At 34.7% G+C, this 22,006-nt stretch overlaps 1 protein-coding gene across 32 annotated transcripts in view; it reads left to right on the top strand.

Annotated features, from left to right (window-relative positions):
* The window catches only part of RIMS1 (regulating synaptic membrane exocytosis 1), a 309,338-nt gene that overhangs the window by 176,662 nt on the left and 110,670 nt on the right, over positions 1 to 22,006 (top strand). For 27 of the 32 annotated variants that reach the window (XM_030490062.1, XM_030490059.1, XM_030490038.1 and 24 more), the window contains 8 exons: positions 1,439 to 1,562; positions 9,108 to 9,154; positions 10,273 to 10,385; positions 11,410 to 11,540; positions 11,855 to 12,026; positions 12,154 to 12,310; positions 13,537 to 13,608; positions 20,057 to 20,213. In XM_030490062.1, coding sequence (XP_030345922.1) covers positions 1,439 to 1,562; positions 9,108 to 9,154; positions 10,273 to 10,385; positions 11,410 to 11,540; positions 11,855 to 12,026; positions 12,154 to 12,310; positions 13,537 to 13,608; positions 20,057 to 20,213 — 973 coding nt within the window. The remainder of the gene's footprint in view (positions 1 to 1,438; positions 1,563 to 9,107; positions 9,155 to 10,272; positions 10,386 to 11,409; positions 11,541 to 11,854; positions 12,027 to 12,153; positions 12,311 to 13,536; positions 13,609 to 20,056; positions 20,214 to 22,006) is intronic. The other 5 variants (XM_032920014.1, XM_030490044.1, XM_032920015.1 and 2 more) reach the window with 1 other exon arrangement.

Genomic DNA, 22,006 nt, shown 5'->3' with positions numbered 1-22,006 from the left:
CAATTATCTCTCAAGAAAACAAGATGTTATTTTAGGGAAAATCAACATGTTAGTTTATAACGGTTGTTAGCTTTAAAATACAGTCAGAATGACAGAAGAAACTGTATGTTTTCACTGAGTTGTATAAATTTTAAATGAAGTTCCTAGGCATTATCTAATTCCTGTTCCCCTCCCTGGCCCCAGCATAACATATGTAATAAATATATGAAATATTTAACACAATTTCAGCAAAACAACATAGTAGAAAATTAAACTTAGGTCAGCTATCATTTATTAAGTCTGTCATTAGCAAGCCCTCATGTTTTAAAGAATGCCAAATTGCTTTGAAAGCCAATGGAATGCTCTGTGGAGTCCTTTCTTAAAATACTGAAATATAGGCTGTTTGGGAAAAAAGGACTAACAATTTTGGAACATAAAGAGAAATTGAAGCCATGTCTTTTGGTAGATAGGACTTCAATTAGGATAGTTTTCCTTGGCTTATTAACAAGTGTGAGTTTGATCATTTGACTTAGATCTCAAAAAGGAGCAAAGCCAGCAGCTGAAGGACTGTTCCTGACTGAATCTGGTAAACATAAAAGCATTGCTTGTATGTTGATAATGAAGAAAGTTATTTGTGTCATCAGGTAGTGGTTGTGAAGTTTTGACTGCTGCATATGATGGGGTATGAGTGTAAACTTCCCCTATGATTCCTGCAGTTTAATTGTATATACTGATCTTTCTTTAGAAACTATACTTAAAAGATTTTCACCTTTTTATAATAGGGCCAAAATGCATTTTAATGTACATACTATTTAAATTTTGGAAATAGCAAGCTGAAACAAGAAAGTTAGTTAGATAACTTTCGCATCATATTTTCCTTTCCCCCTCTGAAACATCCTCAGGAAGTAGTGACTTACTCCTTGCTTTGATTTTTAGTTAGTTTGACACTGACAGTGAAGACTATCCTTGTAGAGAAATCAAAACGCACTGTATATAAATTGTAATAAAATGTCATGATTTTTAAGGGCTTAAAAGTAGGTATTGAAGGTTTTTTTTTTCATTTTTGAAGATTAACCTGATTTCAAAGTTTATTACTGCTAGTTAATAAAGGATCTTTTAAAAAGACTCTTCCATTTCATTACACAATAACATGTTCTGTATTATTTTGGAAATAGTATGTTTGCACAAGTGATTTTTTTAATATGTGTTGTGTGTACAAATTGTAGCTGTGTTCTGAGAAAGGAGCCTTCATAGTGTCTTAAAAATTTTTTGGGGGTTTCATCATAGCTTTTAAATTGATTTCAGTCAATGTTACTTGGTTATATAGATTCCATAAATGTTTTTCTTCTCTTTGCAATTCTTTGTAAAAGAATTTTTTATAAAAGAATCTTTGCAATTCATAAATGCAATTCTTTGTAAAAGAATATAGAAATGAGATAAACTTCTCTTTAAATTCAAGGGGATGAAGTTCTAGAATGGAATGGTAAACCCTTGCCTGGAGCTACAAATGAAGAAGTTTACAACATTATTTTAGAATCAAAATCAGAACCTCAAGTTGAAATTATTGTTTCAAGGCCTATTGGGTAAGGCTAAAGACTTGCTTCTTAAGCACAGTTGTTACTTCTGCTAATAGGACTATTTGTGAATTCATTATTTTTATTTCTTAATAATGGGTATGATTCACTTTCTAATATTGACATTCTGTATATTCCATTTCTTCACTGCCATTTACAATCTTGCATCTTTGCAGTGTTATTTATAACTATAAATGTTGTTTTCTGTATGGTCTAAGTACTAAAAGAGTTTTTGCCAAATGGCAAAGGAGAATTGGTGGACCAAGTGGACCTGTGCATGAGAAAAATCTGTTTTTCAGCCTTTTGGCTTCATTAAATAAGAATAACTTATACAAGCATTCATGAGTAGAAGGAAGCATCAGCAAACTGATGAAAAAAGGAAAACCAAAACTCTTAATAGAAAAGACTCTATTTAGCCTTAAATGGTACTGTCATCAAAATCAAAAGTGGAAACAAAAAGTTTCATGAAAAATTAGCATTACTGTGCTATGTTTATAACCTTTGTTTTATTTTATTTATTATAAATCCAGGTTTGGGGTTTTGTGATAATAATTCTTGTATTCTTGATTTCCCAAATAAGTCTTACAGGACTGAATATGAATCATACATTGTAAATCCACAGTTATTTGCAGAAACAGAGTCACATGATTAAAAATAAAAGTGATTCTTGGTTAGTTAAAAAAAAAAAAAAGGATTTAAATCTCTGTTCTCTGTAGTTTGTCATCTTCCCAGATTTTATGTGCACTCACTGTAAGTCTCTAAATACCATTGTCTTGCAGGTATATAGTAAACTGTTTCCTCCTTATGAATGCATGATTATTCCAGTTTGAATTTGTTAGTTTTCATCCGAATTATAATTTTTATCCATCTTAAGTATGATACTTTTTCAGTTTTAGAAACAAAACCCAATATTATTTCTGACTAAAACATTCTTCTTTCACCTTTATTAGCTATCAGCTTTTGATTTACTTTTTCTTTACTGTGCAAGTGTAGCTATACTTTGCAAATGAGTTCTATCTTTTTAATGGCAATCACTATTAAAAGTTCTTAAATAAAATTAACATTTGATTCTAATCCCAGTTATGATTTTCACCTTCTAATGGAAAACAAACGTTTGATGCAATAATAGTGTTTTTTAAAGGCTAAAATTACCATTCAGATGGAGACTGCGGGGGAGTAGAAACCGTATTTTACATTCCTCGTTCAGATAAATTAGGAGACATTCCTGACTGTAAATTGCAGATTTAGTCCTAAGTCTTTTTAATTAAAAATAAAGTGTCATTAGGAGATTTTTGGAAGTCTAGTTTTTATGTTTAAATCAGCAGAAAATAAATATGTTGATACTGGACCTGACTTAAACTCCATGTCTCGGTTGAAGAAGCCCTAAATATTGATTTGTACACCTAATGTAAAAGGAAGGAGCTAGATTAGTGTTCTAAATAATGAGCTTTAGGTATGTTAATGGCTATCAGTATATTTGCATATGTCATATAGCCTTCAACTTTTAAGATACTTATTAAACCAATTGAATTATCTCAGTTTATGAACTTAATAAATCTAATAGCTTCAAAAAAAAATGAAGTACAAAGTAACCACATTCGACTGACACATTCTTGAAGAAAAATGAAGATAAAATACAATGGACTAAGGCATAGAACATTCAAAAGTGCATTCAAAATCAAAGAATGTTTCTGAATCTGAGCTGTGAATTTTACACTAAAAAAGTGGACACTGAAGTAGTAAGTAATACCAATAAAATGGAAAGTTTTGCTTTGGATGACCCATGCATATTTCTTCCAGACACAGGCAAAAAATGAAGCACATCAGATTGTGTTTTTATTTTCAGATAAATCGAGTCTTGGCATGAAGGTTTTTACATACTATAATAGCGCTTTCTTGTAGATTTGTGTCTTGATTAATTTTTTAATTTGTTTGTTTGAGGGTTGTTTATTGGCTTTGGTTTTTAGTGGGTGGTTTTTGGTTTTTTTTTGGTTGGTTGGTTGGGGTTTTTTGTTTTTTGAGAAGAGCAAATGAATATCCCGAAGTGACTAGAACATATAACTTCGAAATTTAAAGATACTTCCTTTTTCCAGCAGTAACAAGTCAAAGTCCTATGGTTTTGTATCACATTGGGAGTTACCTGTCTGTCATCTTAAAAGAAAAAAAAATATCAGACATCATACAAAAAGAGAAATCCTGATACCCATTAGCAAAACAGAACATAGTGCACAGGATTTTCTTTTTCTTCTTTTTTTTTCTCTTTTTTTAAAAAATAATTACAATCTATGTAAATTGGTTACATAATGGGAAATAGTTTTCTTGGATTAACAGTTTACTTTTTTTTCTACCCCCTAGCTTCTCCTTGTGTTGTTATCCATACTATGTGAGTGTTTCAAATTCATGACTGGGAATTCTATTTAATCCAACAAATCTAGTATGTCAAAGGTTTGCATCTACTTTAGGTGCTGACTCAGCAAAATTGAAGCTGCCTGATACAGCATTAAGTGGTAATCTATTACACCTAAAATTCTTGTGAGAAATAGGTTCCCAAAAGACCTGAAAAATTATATTTTTTCTGCATAATTTAGGTGTTTTCATCTCTCAGTATTAATAATGCAAATAATGTACCAGCACTTTTAACGGTCTTGGTTTAAAAAGTCCTACCATATTAGGTCTAAAATGCCCAAATATGACACAGTTTGGCTTAAGTGAATAATGGGAGGACAGAGAGCCTGCAAATTAGACTGTCCACAGATTAGACTGCCAGTTACAAAATTGATGTATAAACAATTTGCTCAGTCTTGTAAATTTGGATTTCTGTGTCTACCAGTAAATGTAATTTTGAGAAATGGATAATTGTAGGATGTTTTTTAGAGAACAATGTGAAGCATGTAACACTATTAGCAGTTGAAGGCATAACAACAATAAACAGTATAACCACAATAGTACTGTGAAAACTCCATAGAAACTAATTGACTCTAATACTAATGATTGCACTGCAAGGTAAATAAGAAACCTATAAAAAGTAGAATTAATGGGTTGGCTATCTAAATATGAGGGAAGGATTTACCTCTGAATATGCATACAATGTGAGAGGTGGTTAACATAGGACGGCATAGAAGATTCTCTGGCACTATGTTTTCTGGAGAAGAAACCTGGCATGGTAACTAACTCACCATCTCTTGTGTGCGTGGGTGAGCTCTGTGGTACAGTGCAGGTAAAGAAAATGTTTTTTCATTTGCCTCTGTTTTCTTTGTTAGATGCTGGCTATCTTTGCTTGGATTTCCGCAGATAATATTGCCAAAGTTGCTGGTTTTCTCATGTGATTCAGCTCCTCTATGCAGGATCTGCTACTGTGCTCTAGGTTCTCACAAGGGGGTTGAACCTCCATCATAAACCAAGCAGTACTGAATTCCAGAGAGTCGCTCAAGTAATGTAATTAGTGCAAGCTGCAGATTGATCTGCAGTTCTGATGGGAAAGAATGGGTTTGGAGATAAGATGAACACTGGGGACAGATACTTAGAAACTCTTGCAAACTCTGTAGGGTGTAGAGGATGATGCTTCTGTCACTAGAGCAACTTAAAAAAGTGTGGGTTACAACCACGTTTGAATTTGGTTTGTCTTCAGTGATCAAGCTCTTGACTATAGCCCTCAGAGAAATTATACCTATTCCTGTGTTTTACAAAAGTCTCAGCCGAAGATATAGTTCGGTTAAATTAAACCATTATGTAAATGATGCATTCATTGAGGTGTGAAAGGATCAGATATAAGATAATCTTATGTTACATCACATAAGACCACAAAATACCTTTGCCTTCCAAGGTAGTGATAGAAAGACAAAGTTCGATGTTGGCAGCTCTTTACTGGATGTGTGTCTGACATTACTTTTCTGACATTCACATTACTCCTAGAGGAGAGTAAAATCTTGTTACTATTTTAAATAAGAGGTTTTGCAACTTCCTACTTTGTTTTTACCATTTACTTTGACTAGTCTAGTTTGGAATATTTAAAGTCATGAGCTACTATTTGTTCTGAAGAGTTTTTTTGTAAATCATAGTGTCAGAATATTTTCTGCAATCCAAAAATAAAAGCAGGATAGGTAAAACTAATTTTCCTCCATAACAAGTTTTAGATTATAGTTTCTTGTGTGCATGTAATATTTAAGTAATTATTATGTAAACTGGATTATTGAATTTGTAAGAAATTCACGTATAGGCAGAAGCATAGCTTTAAATTACTTCATGTACATTTTGAAATCAGTAGCAGAAAGCAGAATTATTACAGAGCTCGTTAGAATACTCAGCCACAAGTTTGGTGATCAGAACTATACTACATACTTAATTTATTTCATTTATTTTTGTGTCTTGCAGTTTGGTGTGGAGCAATACTTAAACAAGATAAATACATTAGGGAAGAGATTTCCTAGCAATAATTTATGTATATATGCACACATATACACACATACATGCATGCATTATATATATAGATATAAATACAGATGTAAAATATATCTAAATAATATATATCATATATATCATATATATCATATATATATATCAAGGGGGGAAAAAAGCTGTCCATTTTACTACAAAGTTTTAAAGATTTCAAATAACATTTCTATTGCAAACCATGCTTTTTGTCTGGACTTGAAATTTATGTTCTAGCTTCCACTGTTCCTGTCAGTTCTTCATAAGAATTACGAGGATTTTAGATAACTACATTAAAAAGATTGTACTTTTCAGTTCTTTCTTGTCTGATGAGTAAAGCCTTAAGAAAGATCTGATTATTTATGTCAGTTGCATTACGTGGTGCAGACTTATATCAGCAGCTGTTAGTGAGGAAAATACTCTCCACCATTTTTTTTTTTTGGTTATGTGGCATCTTCATTTCAGTATCTGTTTCTTTGTCATGTAAACTGTGTGGATCCAATTCTAGTGTTGATTTATTGTTAGACTTTTCTGTGTCAGCCTGTGTGAAGGTGCTTTAGTGTGAGTATAAAGAAGTTCTTAAGTGTTTATATAAGTAACTAATATTTGAGGCTTTTTTTTTTAGTCCATTTTCTCTACTGTATGGTCGGCAATATGGAAAAAAATCTAAGCAAAATTCATTTTAGTGTCTTTTTTCACCCATCCAGGAATTATGAAACTTGACACTGTAGGTTGCACTTTCTATGTTGAAACACACCTTGCGCATAAGAGCTCTCATTAGACATCCTAAATGTGATGTTATTACGAGCAATGCTGTACTGCAGATGAGCGTTCATTCTAGCACAAGAAAACATTACAAGCTTAATCTTGTATTGAATCGGTTTGAATATGGTAGGTAAATATTTGAGACTGCTGAGAATTGCCCTGGAAATTCTGCTCCGGAAAGAGAGAAAATATGACGTGGGCCGATGCCAACCTTAAGAAATTTAACCAAGCCACGTGCAAGGTCCTGCACCTGGGTCGGGGCAATCCCAGGCACAGCTACAGGTTGAGCGGAGAAGAGATTCAGAGCAGCCCTGCAGAGAAGGGCTTGGGGGTGTTAGCTGGTGAGAAACTGAACATGAGCCGGCTTCAGTGTGTGCTCGCAGCCCAGAAAGCCAACCGTATCCTGGGCTGCATCAAAAGAAGTGTGACCAGCAGGTCGAAGGAGGTGATCCTGCCCCTCTACTCTGCTCTCGTGAGACCTCACTTGGAGTATTGTGTACAGTTCTGGTGTCCTCAACATAAGAAGGACATGGAGCTGTTGGAACAGGTCCAGAGGAGGGCCACAAGAATGATAAGGGGGCTGGAGCACCTCCCGTATGAGGACAGGCTGAGAAAATTGGGGCTGTTCAGCCTGGAGAAGAGAAGGCTGCGTGGAGACCTCATAGCAGCCTTCCAGTATCTGAAGGGGGCCTATAAGGATGCTGGGGAGGGACTCTTCCTTAGGGACTGTAGTGGTAGGACAAGGGGTAACAGGTTCAAACTTAAACAGGGGAAGTTTAGGTTAGATATAAGGAAGAAGTTCTTTACAGTGAGGGTGGTGAGGCACTCGAATGGGTTGCCCAAGGGAGTTGTGAATGCTCCATCCCTGGCGGTGTTCAAGGCCAGGTTGGACAGCACCTTGGGTGACATGGTTTAGTGCGAGGTGTCGCTGCCCATGGCAGGGGGGTTGGAACTAGATGATCCTAAGGTCTTTTCCAGCCCTAACTATTCTATGATTCTATGATTCTGTGTTAAGAGGAAGAAGTCTGCACAGCAGCCCTGCTCTGCGACAGGCCATTAATCTGTTTATATGTTTGTGAAGTAGTACAGTGCCATGGCAAGAATGCGTAATGCAGTTGTATTTCCATAAGTTTGAGAAAACCACATTACTCTTGAATGACAAAGTCAAGGCAAAGAGAAGCACATTCTTGCTTAGTGATGTGAGATGTAAGCTGATATGAGACACTAACTTGGAGCTGAAATAGGCTTTTTTAAAACACAGGCACCAGAAGTTTAAATTGCAGGACATGAAAAGCTAACTGGTCACTGTTTTCTGACTTAAGTGTCTGTTTAGTTTTCATAAATGACTTTTATTTACCTAGCAGTCATGTTGACTTCCAAGTCAGTAAGAAGATAGTGTTTCACTGAACCGAGAAATGTCTGAATACCTTCAAAATGCTCAGTTTTAGACTTAAAATCTTGTAAATGTTCTTCAGAATTGTTACTATAGTTCTAATTTTGAATCATTTTGTGTAGATGAAAATATTTTCAAGTAATTCACTGAAGAGCTTTGTTTCCATTTTCCTGCTCTGCTGCTTTGCTGACTTTTCTTGCTCTCACAATGTATTTTCAATGATTGCTGAGACCGGAAGAGAGTCAGGAGCTAACATCATCCACATTTTGATGGAAGAGTAAATTTGATGATGGCAAAATTTTGATAGATGTGTGTGGACTTGATCAGCTTGATTTTACTTATAGCTGTATATGTCCTGCATATGTGAATGTTGAAAAATGGCCATACCCATTGTTTAATTTTTAATTATTAGCATTTGAAGAAATGCATTATTCTTTTGCTTGTTTAACATTGCAAACATTGTTCGCTTTTCCTTTCTGTTTAACATTGCTAATGTTATTTGCTTTTTGTTTTTATTATTGTAAGACATTTTCATCAGTTTCGTTCCCTGAACTCCTTGAGACGTTTATATAAAAATTACTAGTGAGTTAATCTATGTCTTATTTTTTGGATTTTTTTTTCTCCAAAAAATAGTTGAATGTCTGTAGCTCTACTACCTTTTGCCACCTTTCTACTCCTAAAAACTCTTTAACTTTACTTTTCTGGTTGTAAAAATACTGTGGAATCCATCCACAATATTAACATTGTAGTGTTCATATTGTTATGTCTCCTTGTTCCTTAACTTGAAAGTAGTTTGCATTAGTAAGATTTTCAAGAATGCTAATGGAAAATATGTCCTCTTTCTTTCCCTATAACCCATTAGAACAGATACAGATCCATATTTCTGAAAAAGTGTCTCAGAAATGTATTTGTCCCAGCAGAAAGCTTCTCTGTTGTTTCTAATTACTATGTGTATATTCACATTTTAGTGATATTCCACGGATTCCCGAGACTTCTCACCCCCCGTTAGAGTCTAGTGAGTACATGCCTCATTCCTTTCACTAAGCATGGTCTTGTTTCAGCTATGAATTTTCTTAAAGATGAGCAGTGGGAGACTGCATTGTCTGCAAGGTTTTTGTATCGCAAAATTCAGTGGGTTTTGCTCTTGGGTATTAAATTCAAAACAATATAGATTTGATTAAAGCTATACAGATTACAAATGTAAGCAGGACTTTAATGTCTTGTTCTATATCTTGTGTTGTTAGTACCATACTGGTGTACATGCTTTGACCCAAACCAGTAATTTACTTGCCCTAACAGGAGAGAAAAAAGGTATAAGGGATTGCCAGAGGTACAAATGGTGTCAGGATTTCAACTCTTGCACCATCCAATGTAAATCCAACATTCTTGTTTCTGTTTTTCTTAACAAGAAAATGTTGCTGAGGTGAACTTCAAAATAAAGGTTTTCTTTTTAACTATACCATTTGAGCAGTATCAGCTAGAATGTGTGAGGGCCACGGCTCCCAGTCCCTTCTCATCTGAACCGTGTCAGAGATGAAACCAGCAACCTTCCCTGGGACAGGGTTCTGTGGACCACTGAGTGCTGTTACACCTCTCACAAGCTCATCTCATCAGTTAGGGCTGCATTTTGCTGGTGGAGAACCACTGGTGTCCAACAGGCACCAGAGCATCCTTCATGCCAGATGCATGTCCTGTGTGCCTTCCTGTGTGCCAGTTCCTTGGGAGCTGCAGTTTCAGAGGCTATCAGCAATATAATCCATACAACAAATATAGGTTTATTCATCAAAGATTTGAAATCATAGGATCATAGAATAGTTTGGGTTGGAGGGGGCGATGTATAATTCTCTTAGAGGACACTAGGAGAATTTGTCACTGCTATATGAGGAGCACTTTTTGTATATGTTATTTAAATTAAACAAAAAATGGCAGGTTTAATCTGGGGTGGAAGAATATCCAGACAGTCATCTTCACCATGCTATCTGCATCAGTTTAAACTCTTTCTGTATATTAATCCAGTTATACCATGTATAAATACAAACTTTGTACAAGTCAAAGAAAAAGTAATTCCTTCGTTATCCAGATTAGCTTCAAAATTTTGGATGATAAATTCATGTGTTTCTCATGTGCTTTTAGGTTCAAGTTCTTTTGAATCTCAGAAGATGGAAAGGCCTTCTATTTCTGTTATATCTCCGACCAGCCCTGGAGCCCTACGGGATGCACCACAAGTCCTACCAGGGCAGCTTTCTGTGAGCATATTTTGTTTTTCCCGAGTCGTTAATGAAAAACCTCTGAAGTGCTGGTCCCTCAGTCCTCCACATTCCCAAGGTCTGTTGGGAGGTCAAAAGAAACATCTGTTGTTGGTAAAGACTACCATCCTTCAGGTATTTTTTAAGACCCCGTGTACACACTCACAAGCCATCACTGTAAGCAAACCAGAGGTAAAGAACTGTTGTCTTAATATAACAAAGAACACAGGAATTTACATTGAGAGGAGCCCAGAAAAGTGCCTTGTAACTTGTCATCCTGTACCCTCTGCATTGAAAACGGTGACTCTTCTGTACATGGCCAGTAATCCATAGATAATAAGCATATCTTTGTTATGGGAGCATTTAAAGAGCTGTTTATTTCTAAAGAGTTACACTATTCAGTTTTGTGTTTTAATTCAGATACACACTACCTTCTGGAACTGTCTGTAACTCTAATTGAAGCTAGGCTTATTAAATATACTGTGAATGCTTAGACTTTGTTTTGTACATTCCTACATTTTTTTATATTGATCATAGTAATTTCTAAGTATAGAGCAGGCTCAAATATTTCATAATCTTATGATTCTCTTAAGAAACGTTTTGGCTGTATATTATACTTCTCGTAAGAACATTTGCCAGGTTACAAATCAGAGTAGATTTCAACTATGCCTCGAGTTTAGCTGCAGTCAAGGCTTCCTATCTGAGCGTAGCTTTTGAGGTGTAGAGCTAAGAAACATGCTGGTTTAAATGCACTCACAGATTCAAGATCACGCAGGGAGTACAACAAACAATGTAAGTATAATCAGGCACCACCTTTTTATTCAGCTGTGGTAAATACAAAAGTCTTTGGTATATACCACCATCTTTTCTATCTAACTTAAATATTAAGGGGTTTGAAATAACATGTCTCATTGTATCTTGGAGAAAACGGGTTATTTTTACATTGTGGTTAATGTGATGCATTCTGAAAATTCTGTTTTTTCTCCATTTTCAGTAATGTTTTCTGGTAACCTGATTCTTGTAGGTTAAACTGTGGTACGACAAAGTGGGACATCAGTTAATAGTAAATGTTCTGCAAGCAACAGATTTGCCACCAAGAGCAGATGGACGCCCTAGGAATCCCTATGTGAAAATGTACTTTCTTCCAGACAGAAGGTGGTAGTATTTCAGTTTAGAAAATTATGTTGTAATTAGCCATGTATTGAATCAACTTTTAAATGAATGCTTATGAAGTAAAGATTTCCTGTTTATAATTTGTTATAGTTAGATTAATTATAACAAAAATTGCACTTGAATCATTCTAGTCAGTATCAAATTAACTTTGCAGACTTTGGATGAATGCAAGCCACTGTATAGCAAATACTTTTTTAGGCATTATCAGATTAGAAAGAATGAAAACAGCAAGTGCTGATGATGGCATTTTGTGGTTTATCTCTACAAACAATTTACAACAAATATTTCTGTTTCAGTGATAAGAGTAAAAGGAGGACCAAAACAGTAAAGAAAAGTCTAGAGCCAAAATGGAACCAAACTTTTCTCTACTCACATGTACATCGTAGAGATTTTAGAGAACGAATGCTTGAAATAACCGTATGGGATCAGCCAAGAGTACAAGAAGAAGAGAGTGAATTTCTTGGAGAGGTGATACATACAGTCACATTTCTCCTGAGTTCGTTGTTTGGTTTTGAATACATATGCATATATATTTTATATATGTGTTTGTGTGTGTGTTGAAAGTAAAATTAAAACCTGGTAATTTTTCTACTAGATTCTTATAGAGCTGGAGACAGCCCTTTTAGATGATGAACCACATTGGTATAAGCTACAGACACATGATGAATCTTCACTACCTCTGCCTCAGCCATCACCTTTCACGCCAAGAAGACATGTTCATGGTGGAGAAAGCACTAGCAAAAAATTACAAAGTAGGTCCAAATTCTATTAATCTCTCTTAAATTTTAAATTGGAAATGCTGGATATGGTGTAATGGTATTTAACTTTCCTATGCAAGGTAAAAATAATATTTAATTATCTTTAAACATAATGAAAATGTGTGGCAGAAGAGAGATGCAAATTATGACATTATGACATGGCAGCCCTTCACCTGTGACGTATACGTTTCAAGTATGTGAAACCTGCTGGAATTGGTTTAGTTTTCACTAGCAAAAGAAAATTGTTCAAATGTTTATTTCCATAAATTTCCTTTTAAATAGAAAGATAAGGCTTATCCTTATTGGATACTTTTTTAATAGTGAAAAGCTTTTTATTTAAAAAAAAAAATAGTTAAAGATTTCTGGGGCTTAAATATACTTTTCTTCATAAAGCTAGTCTTAACCTCCAATATGCACATTATACAATGAGAAGTGTACTTTTGCAGCAGAGAGAAATGTGTGTATTTGGGAGTTACAGTTGTTTTAATGAGTCTGATTTCAGGTTTGTATGAGGCATATTAATATAATGAATGTATTGAAACATCTCAATATTGTAGCTTCTCTGCTCATTTAAAAGAATTTAAGATTTATTTAGAAATGTGTTGGATGTAGGAAAGTATTTTAAAATATGTTTCCAAGCTATTTTTCTGATTTTTCTGAAATGTGAAAGTTACTCATTCTAGCCAATGCATAGAAAATTGATGCACATTCAGGAAAGAATTACAAAAATGTGATACTGCTGTAATTGCTACATGAGGATATGTATGGAGAGAGCAAATTAAAGGTTAGTTTTCATGAAGTATTTGAACTTTTCTAAAAGCTGGCAGTGCTGTTTCCTCTACCCCTCTCTCACCATCTGCTGCCACCTCTCCTTTCCTGTTCAGCGAGCTGATTCAGCTTGCTCCCTGAAATAGCACAAAAGGTTTGGGGTTTTTTCGTCTTTCTCTGAGTTAACTTTTTGCAGGTTTAGTGAGATAAAATATCTTAGTAGAGTATTACTGAGGACATGAGGGGAAGAGAAGGGGAAATGAGGCTGCAGCAGCTGTAAGATGTTAAATTGTCTCAGCTGTCTCGTGAATTGTCTGTCACTGCAATTTAGTTCTCTATTGTTTAGACTTAAAATTATCTTTTCATTTCAGTAGTACATTAAATGAACATATTTTTTACATTTTGTAACACAACCAGATGTTCAGGTATTTGTTTACCTTACTGTTGTGCAGGATCTCGGCCAATCAGTGATAGTGACATCTCAGATTATGATGTTGATGATGGTATTGGAGTTGTTCCTCCAGGTGCGTGGGTGAACAGCATGGTCCTGCTTTCTTCTTCTTTTTCGCTTGTTTGTTTTTATTTCTTTATAACATTTTGGAATATTGAGGATACTTGTTTTGGAGAGTGCATTGTGGGAAAAAAAAGAGTTTTCCTGATTATTCCATGGTACCTATCCTAAATCATGGTTAATGTAAAGATTCTACTATCCATTTATTTATATTTCTTTTACGTATCATTCTTCATATGTGAACCACTGGATAGTTCAAATTGTTTGTGTTTAAACCACGACACTGCGTAATGTTCCAAGCATTATTTAAAATATAAATTAAATTTAAAAATAATTTTAAAATAGTAAATTTTAAAGATTTCAGTGTTTATTGCAAGTTGGTTTTTTTTTTATTTTGCATTTTGCTTGAAACTTACATATAATGCAGTCTCCCGTGGACTTTATTGCAAATGCATGGCTGTAGATTAAGATGCATGGAGCATGGCTATCTTTTATAGTTTCATAAGCCTTCATGAACTATCATTACCCTAAATGTTCATAAGTATATGCTTGTATAGACTATCATGATTTGACTTTCAGTTCAGCATTCCTTACATACTGAAAATCTTGAGGATCATTTTGGATACCACATTTTTCTGCTTCTGTTTGACTGTTGCCACAAGTCAAATGAGTATGTTTCCCAGTTGCCCCAAACTAACTGAACAGTCACTATGTCATTGCCAGCACTAAATCAGTTTTCCTGATGAAAATCCCTAAATTAAATCATGGTGGGATTTGGAAAGCTCTCTATCTTCCTGATCTGTGTTTAAAATAATCTGACAATTTAAGTATTCATTTTATAACCATACAAATAAAACACAGATTTTATTAACACAATATCATTTTGATGTTTACTGAGCCAAATTCTCCTTCAATTTTGATTGGGTTCTTTCCTTACTTTAATATACTTACCACCTGACTAACTAAGAGGGAAATTTGTTCTGATATGTCTAGTAATGATATTTGCTTTAGTGAAGTGATTATTCTTGTTATTTTCACATCAGGTGAGAGATTGAATATTTAAAATAAAAATAAATCATAGGTTCTAAATATTTTTCCTGTTTATTATTTCATTTTTTTAGTTAGCAATGTGGATACTGGCACATCTGTGTAGATTTACTTATATTTAAGGTTTCAGTAGACTGTATTAAGAATCAGGACTTTTTTTCAGCTGCCAGTTTTTCAAGGCATCCATTTGCTTTTTGAAATCATTTTCCATCTAACAGGAAACTTTCAGAAATGTTCAGCTGAAGGCACTGGACTCTATTCACTGGGTCAGCACTTAAGTAACTGATTCTTACAGAAAATTCTTGGGACTGTGCATGCTCAGGTGTGCCTTTGGAGAATGCATGGATCCAAACTCTGAATTTCAGAGATCACTGTAGAAAATAGCAATATTTAATCTGTAGCAATAGGATTTATAATGAGCTGAGAGTCTCTAAACTGAACTCTAAACTCAAAGTGATGGTGAGGAAACTTCTCCTGAAGTCTACCTGATCAGAAACAATCTGGCAGCTGACCTGACCAAGCAGAAATTTATCTATTTTGAGTTTAATGGGTACGTTTGTTTGGTAGTCGTAACTGGAGTGCATCTGTTTTGTGATTCCTATGCAAAGTGGGTATACAAAGAAGTGTGGGGGTTTTGTTTGCATATGCAACCTGAATTCTTAAATGAGAGTTAGACTTGAGGCACAGAGGGGCAAAGAAAATTTCAGTCATCAGCCACAAATGTGTGACAGTCTAGACAGCATATGAAAATGCATTTTGCAGTGAGAGCTGGAAAAGGTTGCCAGTCCCACTGTCTACTGAATTGCTCAAGAATCTTAGGCACAGATTAACAAATGTGCCTGGACACCAAGTTCTTAATTTCTACCCTCCTGTCCAACCTTCCTTACTTATCACATTGCTAAATCTTCCAAAACTTTGTACTGCTACCTTCTTTTGCACTGAAAGAATAGTGCAGTATCTTCTCCATCCAACGGTCTCCTCTGTTAAAACTAAGTTGCATGGAAGTTCCTTGTTGTGTTGCAGGGTCATTACCCCTTCCCTCCTCCTGCCTCTCAAAATATGGACCTCACCAGAGTGCACTGCAGCTCTTATTTGGTCCAGATTTTCCATACATTCATCTGCACAGTATGTGTGGGAGTATATATCCATATTTCCCCACAATGAAGGATGACAAACCATACCATTTTGGCATAGCCTCTGTTGGCTTCAACTAGATTAGTCTAGGATTAAGATATTACTTCTCAACAGAATTAAGAATCCCATGCGTTTACAACATGACTCAAAATGTTTCCCTTTAAAGCCCCTTTTCCTACCTTAACCACTTACTTGCCATTGCTATCCATGGTGATGTTTATATATCTTGAATAAGCTCTGTCTTAATTAAAGGTATATATTTACAGTTGTTATTTTATTCTTTTTTCTTGAAATATTCAGAACATAAGGAAGCTATTTTGCCTTCTTAATATCTCAAGATTTTCACAAAGATTATTGCTCATTTTCAAAAAAATAGGCACATAACTTCTAAATGTGGAAGCACAGAAGTTCGTTTTATCACCACCATGAGCTAAAAAAGGAATGACGAAAATATTTTGGTTAATTTAACTAACATTAAATCCTTGAAACTGTAATTCCAAACATTTTACTAATTGCTAAGGCAAATGCAGTATTAGCATTTAGTAATAACAGAGAAAACTCTTTTCCTAGAGGTTTTGGTAGCTGCAAACAATCACTGCTTTTCAATGGAAGACCACTACTTCAAAAATAATAGCACTTTGATAACTTCAAGAATATTTAAAGAAAAGTATTTTGTACTATCTTAATTTGTTATTAGTATCTTTTGGTGATGTATATATATTTTTTAGACATTAGCTTACAGAAATGTTTATAAAAGGAATTTATATCAACAGCTGAAACTTCAATTTGAAGCTCAGATTTAACAGAGTATTTTTGACATTTTTTTTGTGGTATGCCCTCATCTGTTTACATGAAGAGAATATTATTTTAAATCTCTTAGCCTCTCCTCATATGAGAGATGCTCCAGTCTCTTAATTATCTTTGTGATCTTGAGCTGGACTCACACCATTAACTCTATGTCTGTATTGTACTGAGGAGCCCAGTACTCCAGATATGGCCTTAACAATGCCGAGTATATAGGAGGGGTTAGTAGAGGATCAGTAAAGGATTTAATAAAAACCAAACATGTTTTGAGGCCTATCTTTTTAACCGAAACTTCAGTAACTTTCTTAATCAAAAAGAAAAAAAAACCTGATACACAGTTGGCAAAATCCCGAAGGGTATTTTTAATGAGCTGTATTGCTTATGCTGTGGGTAACTTTTCAGAATGATTTATTATTCTGTCATATGTAATCTGTATAAATGGTTGCATTGTACTTAACATTCCTTCTGTAGCAGCAGTGTGACATCAACACAATACCTTGTTGTATGTATTGTCTTAATAATTAAAAGTTCTGGTGTCAACCATTTTCATCATCCATCCACCTTCCATTTCATGTCACACCTGACAGTTTCCCATGAGCATCTGAGAAACTTCTGCATAAATGACCATAAGCTTGGTTGCTGCTATCATGCTGGTCCATGCAAAAAAATTCTTTGCTCACTCTGGAGAGCACAGAGCTTTTGTATTTGAAGATATGAGGAAATGCTACTGTTGCTGTCACTGTCATGGTCACTATGGAATTATGTTATTTGACCAACTTGACAGTACTTGAGCTAATAGTTAAGATAAATGTGAATTGCTGTTACTCTCTTCTGTAAGCTTTGTGTGTACAGAATGTGATTTTTTTAAGTTTACAGGGTAATTCTAGATGTATTTTTTAGGCAGAATAGAGATACTCTGGAAATATATTTTAAACTGATTTTTTTATATATGTGTATTTTAATTGTATGTATTTTATTACGGTTGCCTAAAACTTGGAAAGGAATTTTGGATTTCTTTTATTTTAGTGTTAAATAAATGTAAACTAGTGTTCCTTCTGATACCGATGACAGGATTTTATCTAAAACAAGCTTGTTTGGAAAATGAAATATCTTTTAACACATACAGGTTAGATTGAGTTGTCCTGGGAAAGTGGACACATTCAGCTTTTGTCATGTGTAGTCTTTTTGCTTCCTCTTGCGAAAAATCAGACGTTTTCTGCAAGACCCTTAGTACGTGAGATGGAGTACACGAGGAACTCCCTTTTTTGAATAAAAGGTTGATAAACTTCAGTAGATAATTTCATGCATGCTTTCAACTTTTACAGGCCTGTTTTTCCATCAGTACTCAGTACAGCTTTGCTATTAAAAATGCTCTTTAAGTGGCAAGCATTTGCTGGTTTTTTAGTTACTAATGAGCTCTTTTGTAGCTACAAGTGAGCTCTCTCCAAAGTTTTCTCTCCATGTTCTCTCTAGTTTTCAAACAATAACCCCCACCCTCCCCGAACTTGAATAATGTCACATTTTAAATATGGAATTACATTCATTATTTTTATTTGGCATGTCTAACTCAGTGTTGTTTGAGAACAGACCACATATGCACTCAACATTATCGTCGCTGATGTTTGTTTCTGAGCTACATGATATGTTCTTATTACAAGTGTAATCATCTTTTTGTCAACGTTGTCTTCTTCCTATCTGTCTGCCTTCCCTATCATATCTGTAGTGGTAAATATTTAAGATAAGAACTTATTGAAGCCAATTTTTTTTTTATTTACTAAAGTTGCTGGAAAGCTGGTGTAAGGCTGAAAGCTATTGTAGGGTAATACAGCACCAAGGTGCTCTTCTGTTATCTTTGGATAACTTTGCTAGTTTGTTCAGTGCTGTATAAAAGGTGGACACAGTTCTGGAGTCTGTGATATTATAAACTGTATAATCAGGGAAAACAGTCTTAAATTCCTTTGATGATAAAATGCTTCATCTAGTAGTTCCCTGTTCACATTGTTGTGTTACTAATTTGAATCTGTTCTATAGTAGAAGATATTCTTATTTTAGGATTACTTATCACTGTTTTAACAAAGTTTTTTTCTCTAGGTTTAATAATGACAAAATGCATTCAGATAAGCTACATGTCCATCAGAATACATTAGTAAACTGAGGTACAATTTGGGAAAAAAGCATGAATACTTCTTTGATGTTTGTGATCAGGGTTCAGACTTGCAGCTAAACAGGTTATTGTCATTGAATACATGACCAAGCCTAATACAGACTCTCTATATGGGCCACATTTTGAAGAGGGCCATAACAATTTGGTAAAAGGTCGGATAAGACCTGTTTACAAGAATTATACAAAATATGAAAAAATCCAAACTTGAAACTATAACAAGATTATTAAAAAGTGCAACTTACTTAATTTGTCCAAATAACAACTGACTAAATCATAATCTTTTCCTGATGGAAAGAAGATTTCTGATACTGGGATTTTAGATGAAAAAGGTAGTACGTTACAGGAATTTAATGTTAGACAAATTCAGAGAAGCAGCAAAATTGCTATTTTGGAATCTAAACAATTTTTGAAGTCATTAAGGGATGATTTAAGGGATGACCATTTATGTCATTAAGGGATTTTCTCTGAAGGGATTCTTGTAATCTAATTTGAATGTCTAGAAGTGAGCAACTCAAGTCTGAGCAAATCTCCTTATGCTCTTTTGGAAAGATAACAGACACCTTTTGAAAGCTGTTCATCTTAGCTTCATTTTCTGCTTTAGGATGGGATTTAAAGTGTGTAACAGTGTGCTACATGGAAAAAGGCATGGGAATAGCAACACTTCAAACTGTACTAATATTCTGCTGATTTTTTTAATCCTACGTAAAGATGAACTATGAGAAATTTTGCAGCTCATTCGTAGGATTTTGAAAAAAATGTTCTGCAGAGTGTGCAACGCCCATTATTCTGTGCAATATACTCTAAATGCCCATAATTATTTTAAGTAGGTGGCTTTGGCCAGATTCAGTAGGAGAACATCTTTGTATTTAACTGAAAGAAGAGTCAGAAAGATGCTTTATATATGGGCCGTCATGGATGAGTCTGTGATGTTGAACACAAGCATGCCTTCTCCATTTGTTAGATGAGGTAAACCTACATTGCTTGGATTCCTTTCAAATGTTTGCTACGACAGTTTTGGAATACAAGTTGCTCTGGGTACTCTTCACCAAGTCAGAAAAGTATTTCAGTCCTCTCCTTCACATCTTCCAGTACATAATAAAAATGATCTCAGTTTCTCTGTACATGTAGACATTTAAAGGTAATACTAGGAACTTATTCTGCCTGCATGATACATGAGGGTGTACAAGAGCTAAATAACTACTTGAAAGATGTGTAAGCATTTAGATATGTGTTTCTGGAAGGACTAACCATATGACTTCTTTTCAAACCCAGACTTTTATTTTCTAATTTCCTTTTGTTGCCCTCTTGCCAGTTGGTTATAGATCTAGTACTAGAGAAAGTAAATCTACAACGCTAACTGTGCCAGAACAGCAAAGAACAACACATCATCGTTCACGATCTGTATCTCCTCACCGTGGTGACGATCAGGGCAGGACCCGTTCACGTTTACCAAATGTGCCATTACAGAGGTAGGCATCACAAGTTAATGAAACTCTGGGTGGTCTCAAGTTTGTATAATCTGTCTTTATTAACTCTTCTCTTTCTCAGCAATTTTTCACAATTTTAAGACTTTTTTCTAACTCAATAGTGTAGTATTTTAACTTGATGTATGCTTTTATTAATCACTTGAGAGCACTCATGGGATGAATCATATTACCTCTTCTTACTGATATTTTCTCTATGATTCATCATCTGTGTACCATAACTAATATGTAGGTTTGGAAATGTTTTTTCAGTCAGTGGCTGAGTCTTGTATGAAGCTACTTAAGTATATTTGTAGGCTAATAAATTGTGACATGTACAAATTGTATAGTAAGTGTGAACTGAACTGATTCTGAAGTAACAGCAAGCTGAAATTACCAGTTGTATTTATAATGTGACATTTATTAATGGAAGTTAAAAAATACTTTACAGAATCAGATAGTGATTTACAAACTGTCATTTTCTGCATTTGCTGCTTTTACTAGACAACCTTTTTGAGCATTTTGCTTGGATGCTTTATGCTTTCTTTGAAAGTTCATACAGGCTGTTTAGGCACAAAACTTGACATAATTGATTTTGCTTGTTTTATTGCGCAGGGCAATAGGTTTCCATTGCAATCTCTCATGAAACCCTAAAAATCAGCCAGTTTTTGCAATTTTCCTTTCTCCAATTTCTAGGAAGCTTTGTTCTTGAATTAGTCAAGAGCTTGAAGTGTTGCGCTAGCAACATTACTGCCCACCAGCTGTGGTCATTTACTAAAAATCTACCCTTCTTAGTTGAATTTTGTATACAAAATTCTGTGCTACAATACTGTCCTTATCCATCGTTTCTGTGTCTGGTTTATATTTTTTGGAGTTCCATCATTGGTCATTTTATACCAGACATCTGTGATGTTTCAAAATGCTGGTATATTGTGGAAAACCAGCTTCTCCTCCCAGTTGAAAATCCTGTTGATCTTGCTTTTTCCTTTCCATCCTCCATGCCATATATACTGCTTTTTTGCATTGAATTTTTGTGTGCTTCTGAAGTCCCTGCATGCATCCCCCTCTTGTACATCAGTTTTTGCAAATGAAACTGTTTCACTACCCATCAAATCACTTGCTGTTGTATTTCTCAGAAATGCATCCTTAAGAGATAGAAGAGTTTGGCTGTACATAAAACAGACTATGGCACTGACTTTTTTTTAATAGTAGAGAGAATGATAGCTCCTCGTTCTGCTTTTGCAAACAATTCTGTATGCTCTTGTATCTTTCTATCTACAAGCATGATACACAAATTAAATACTTTATAGTCAATTCCACCCATCCTTTAATTTTATACTTTGAAAACTAACGCTTCTTATTCCAATGGCAGTTATCAAACCGAAGGAAGAATCTGCCCTTAAGAAGTAGTTTCTTTTCTTGTTCTTTTCCATGTAAATAGAGCTTTAAATTACTATTATGGAGGTCAAAGCTTACCTGCATTTATGCAAAACCCCTTTTGTATAACAGTTTGAGATTGATAAAATCTACTGCACATTCTCATATCCTGTCCCAGAATTTCTTAAGGAATGCTTGGAGATACCTGCAAAGTATCAAAAAGTTGTCAGCCCAAAACCAGCCCTTTAGAAATCTGGCTGTGAATCTACAAATGTGTAAAACTCAATTTCATGTGAAATATTATGCATTCATTTGTTATTTCAGTTTTTCTTTAACTACAGGCTTTGAAAAATGCCATTACTATATCTGTCAGTGTACACAGAAACAAGAACATGCTTCTAAATGTGGTATAAATGGCTGCT

This window comes from Strigops habroptila, chromosome 6 (genome assembly GCF_004027225.2).
Source record: "Strigops habroptila isolate Jane chromosome 6, bStrHab1.2.pri, whole genome shotgun sequence".
NCBI classification, from domain to species: Eukaryota; Metazoa; Chordata; class Aves; order Psittaciformes; family Psittacidae; genus Strigops; species Strigops habroptila.
Note: the sequence above shows the minus strand (reverse complement) of the source record. Positions and strands in the feature narration are given on the sequence as shown.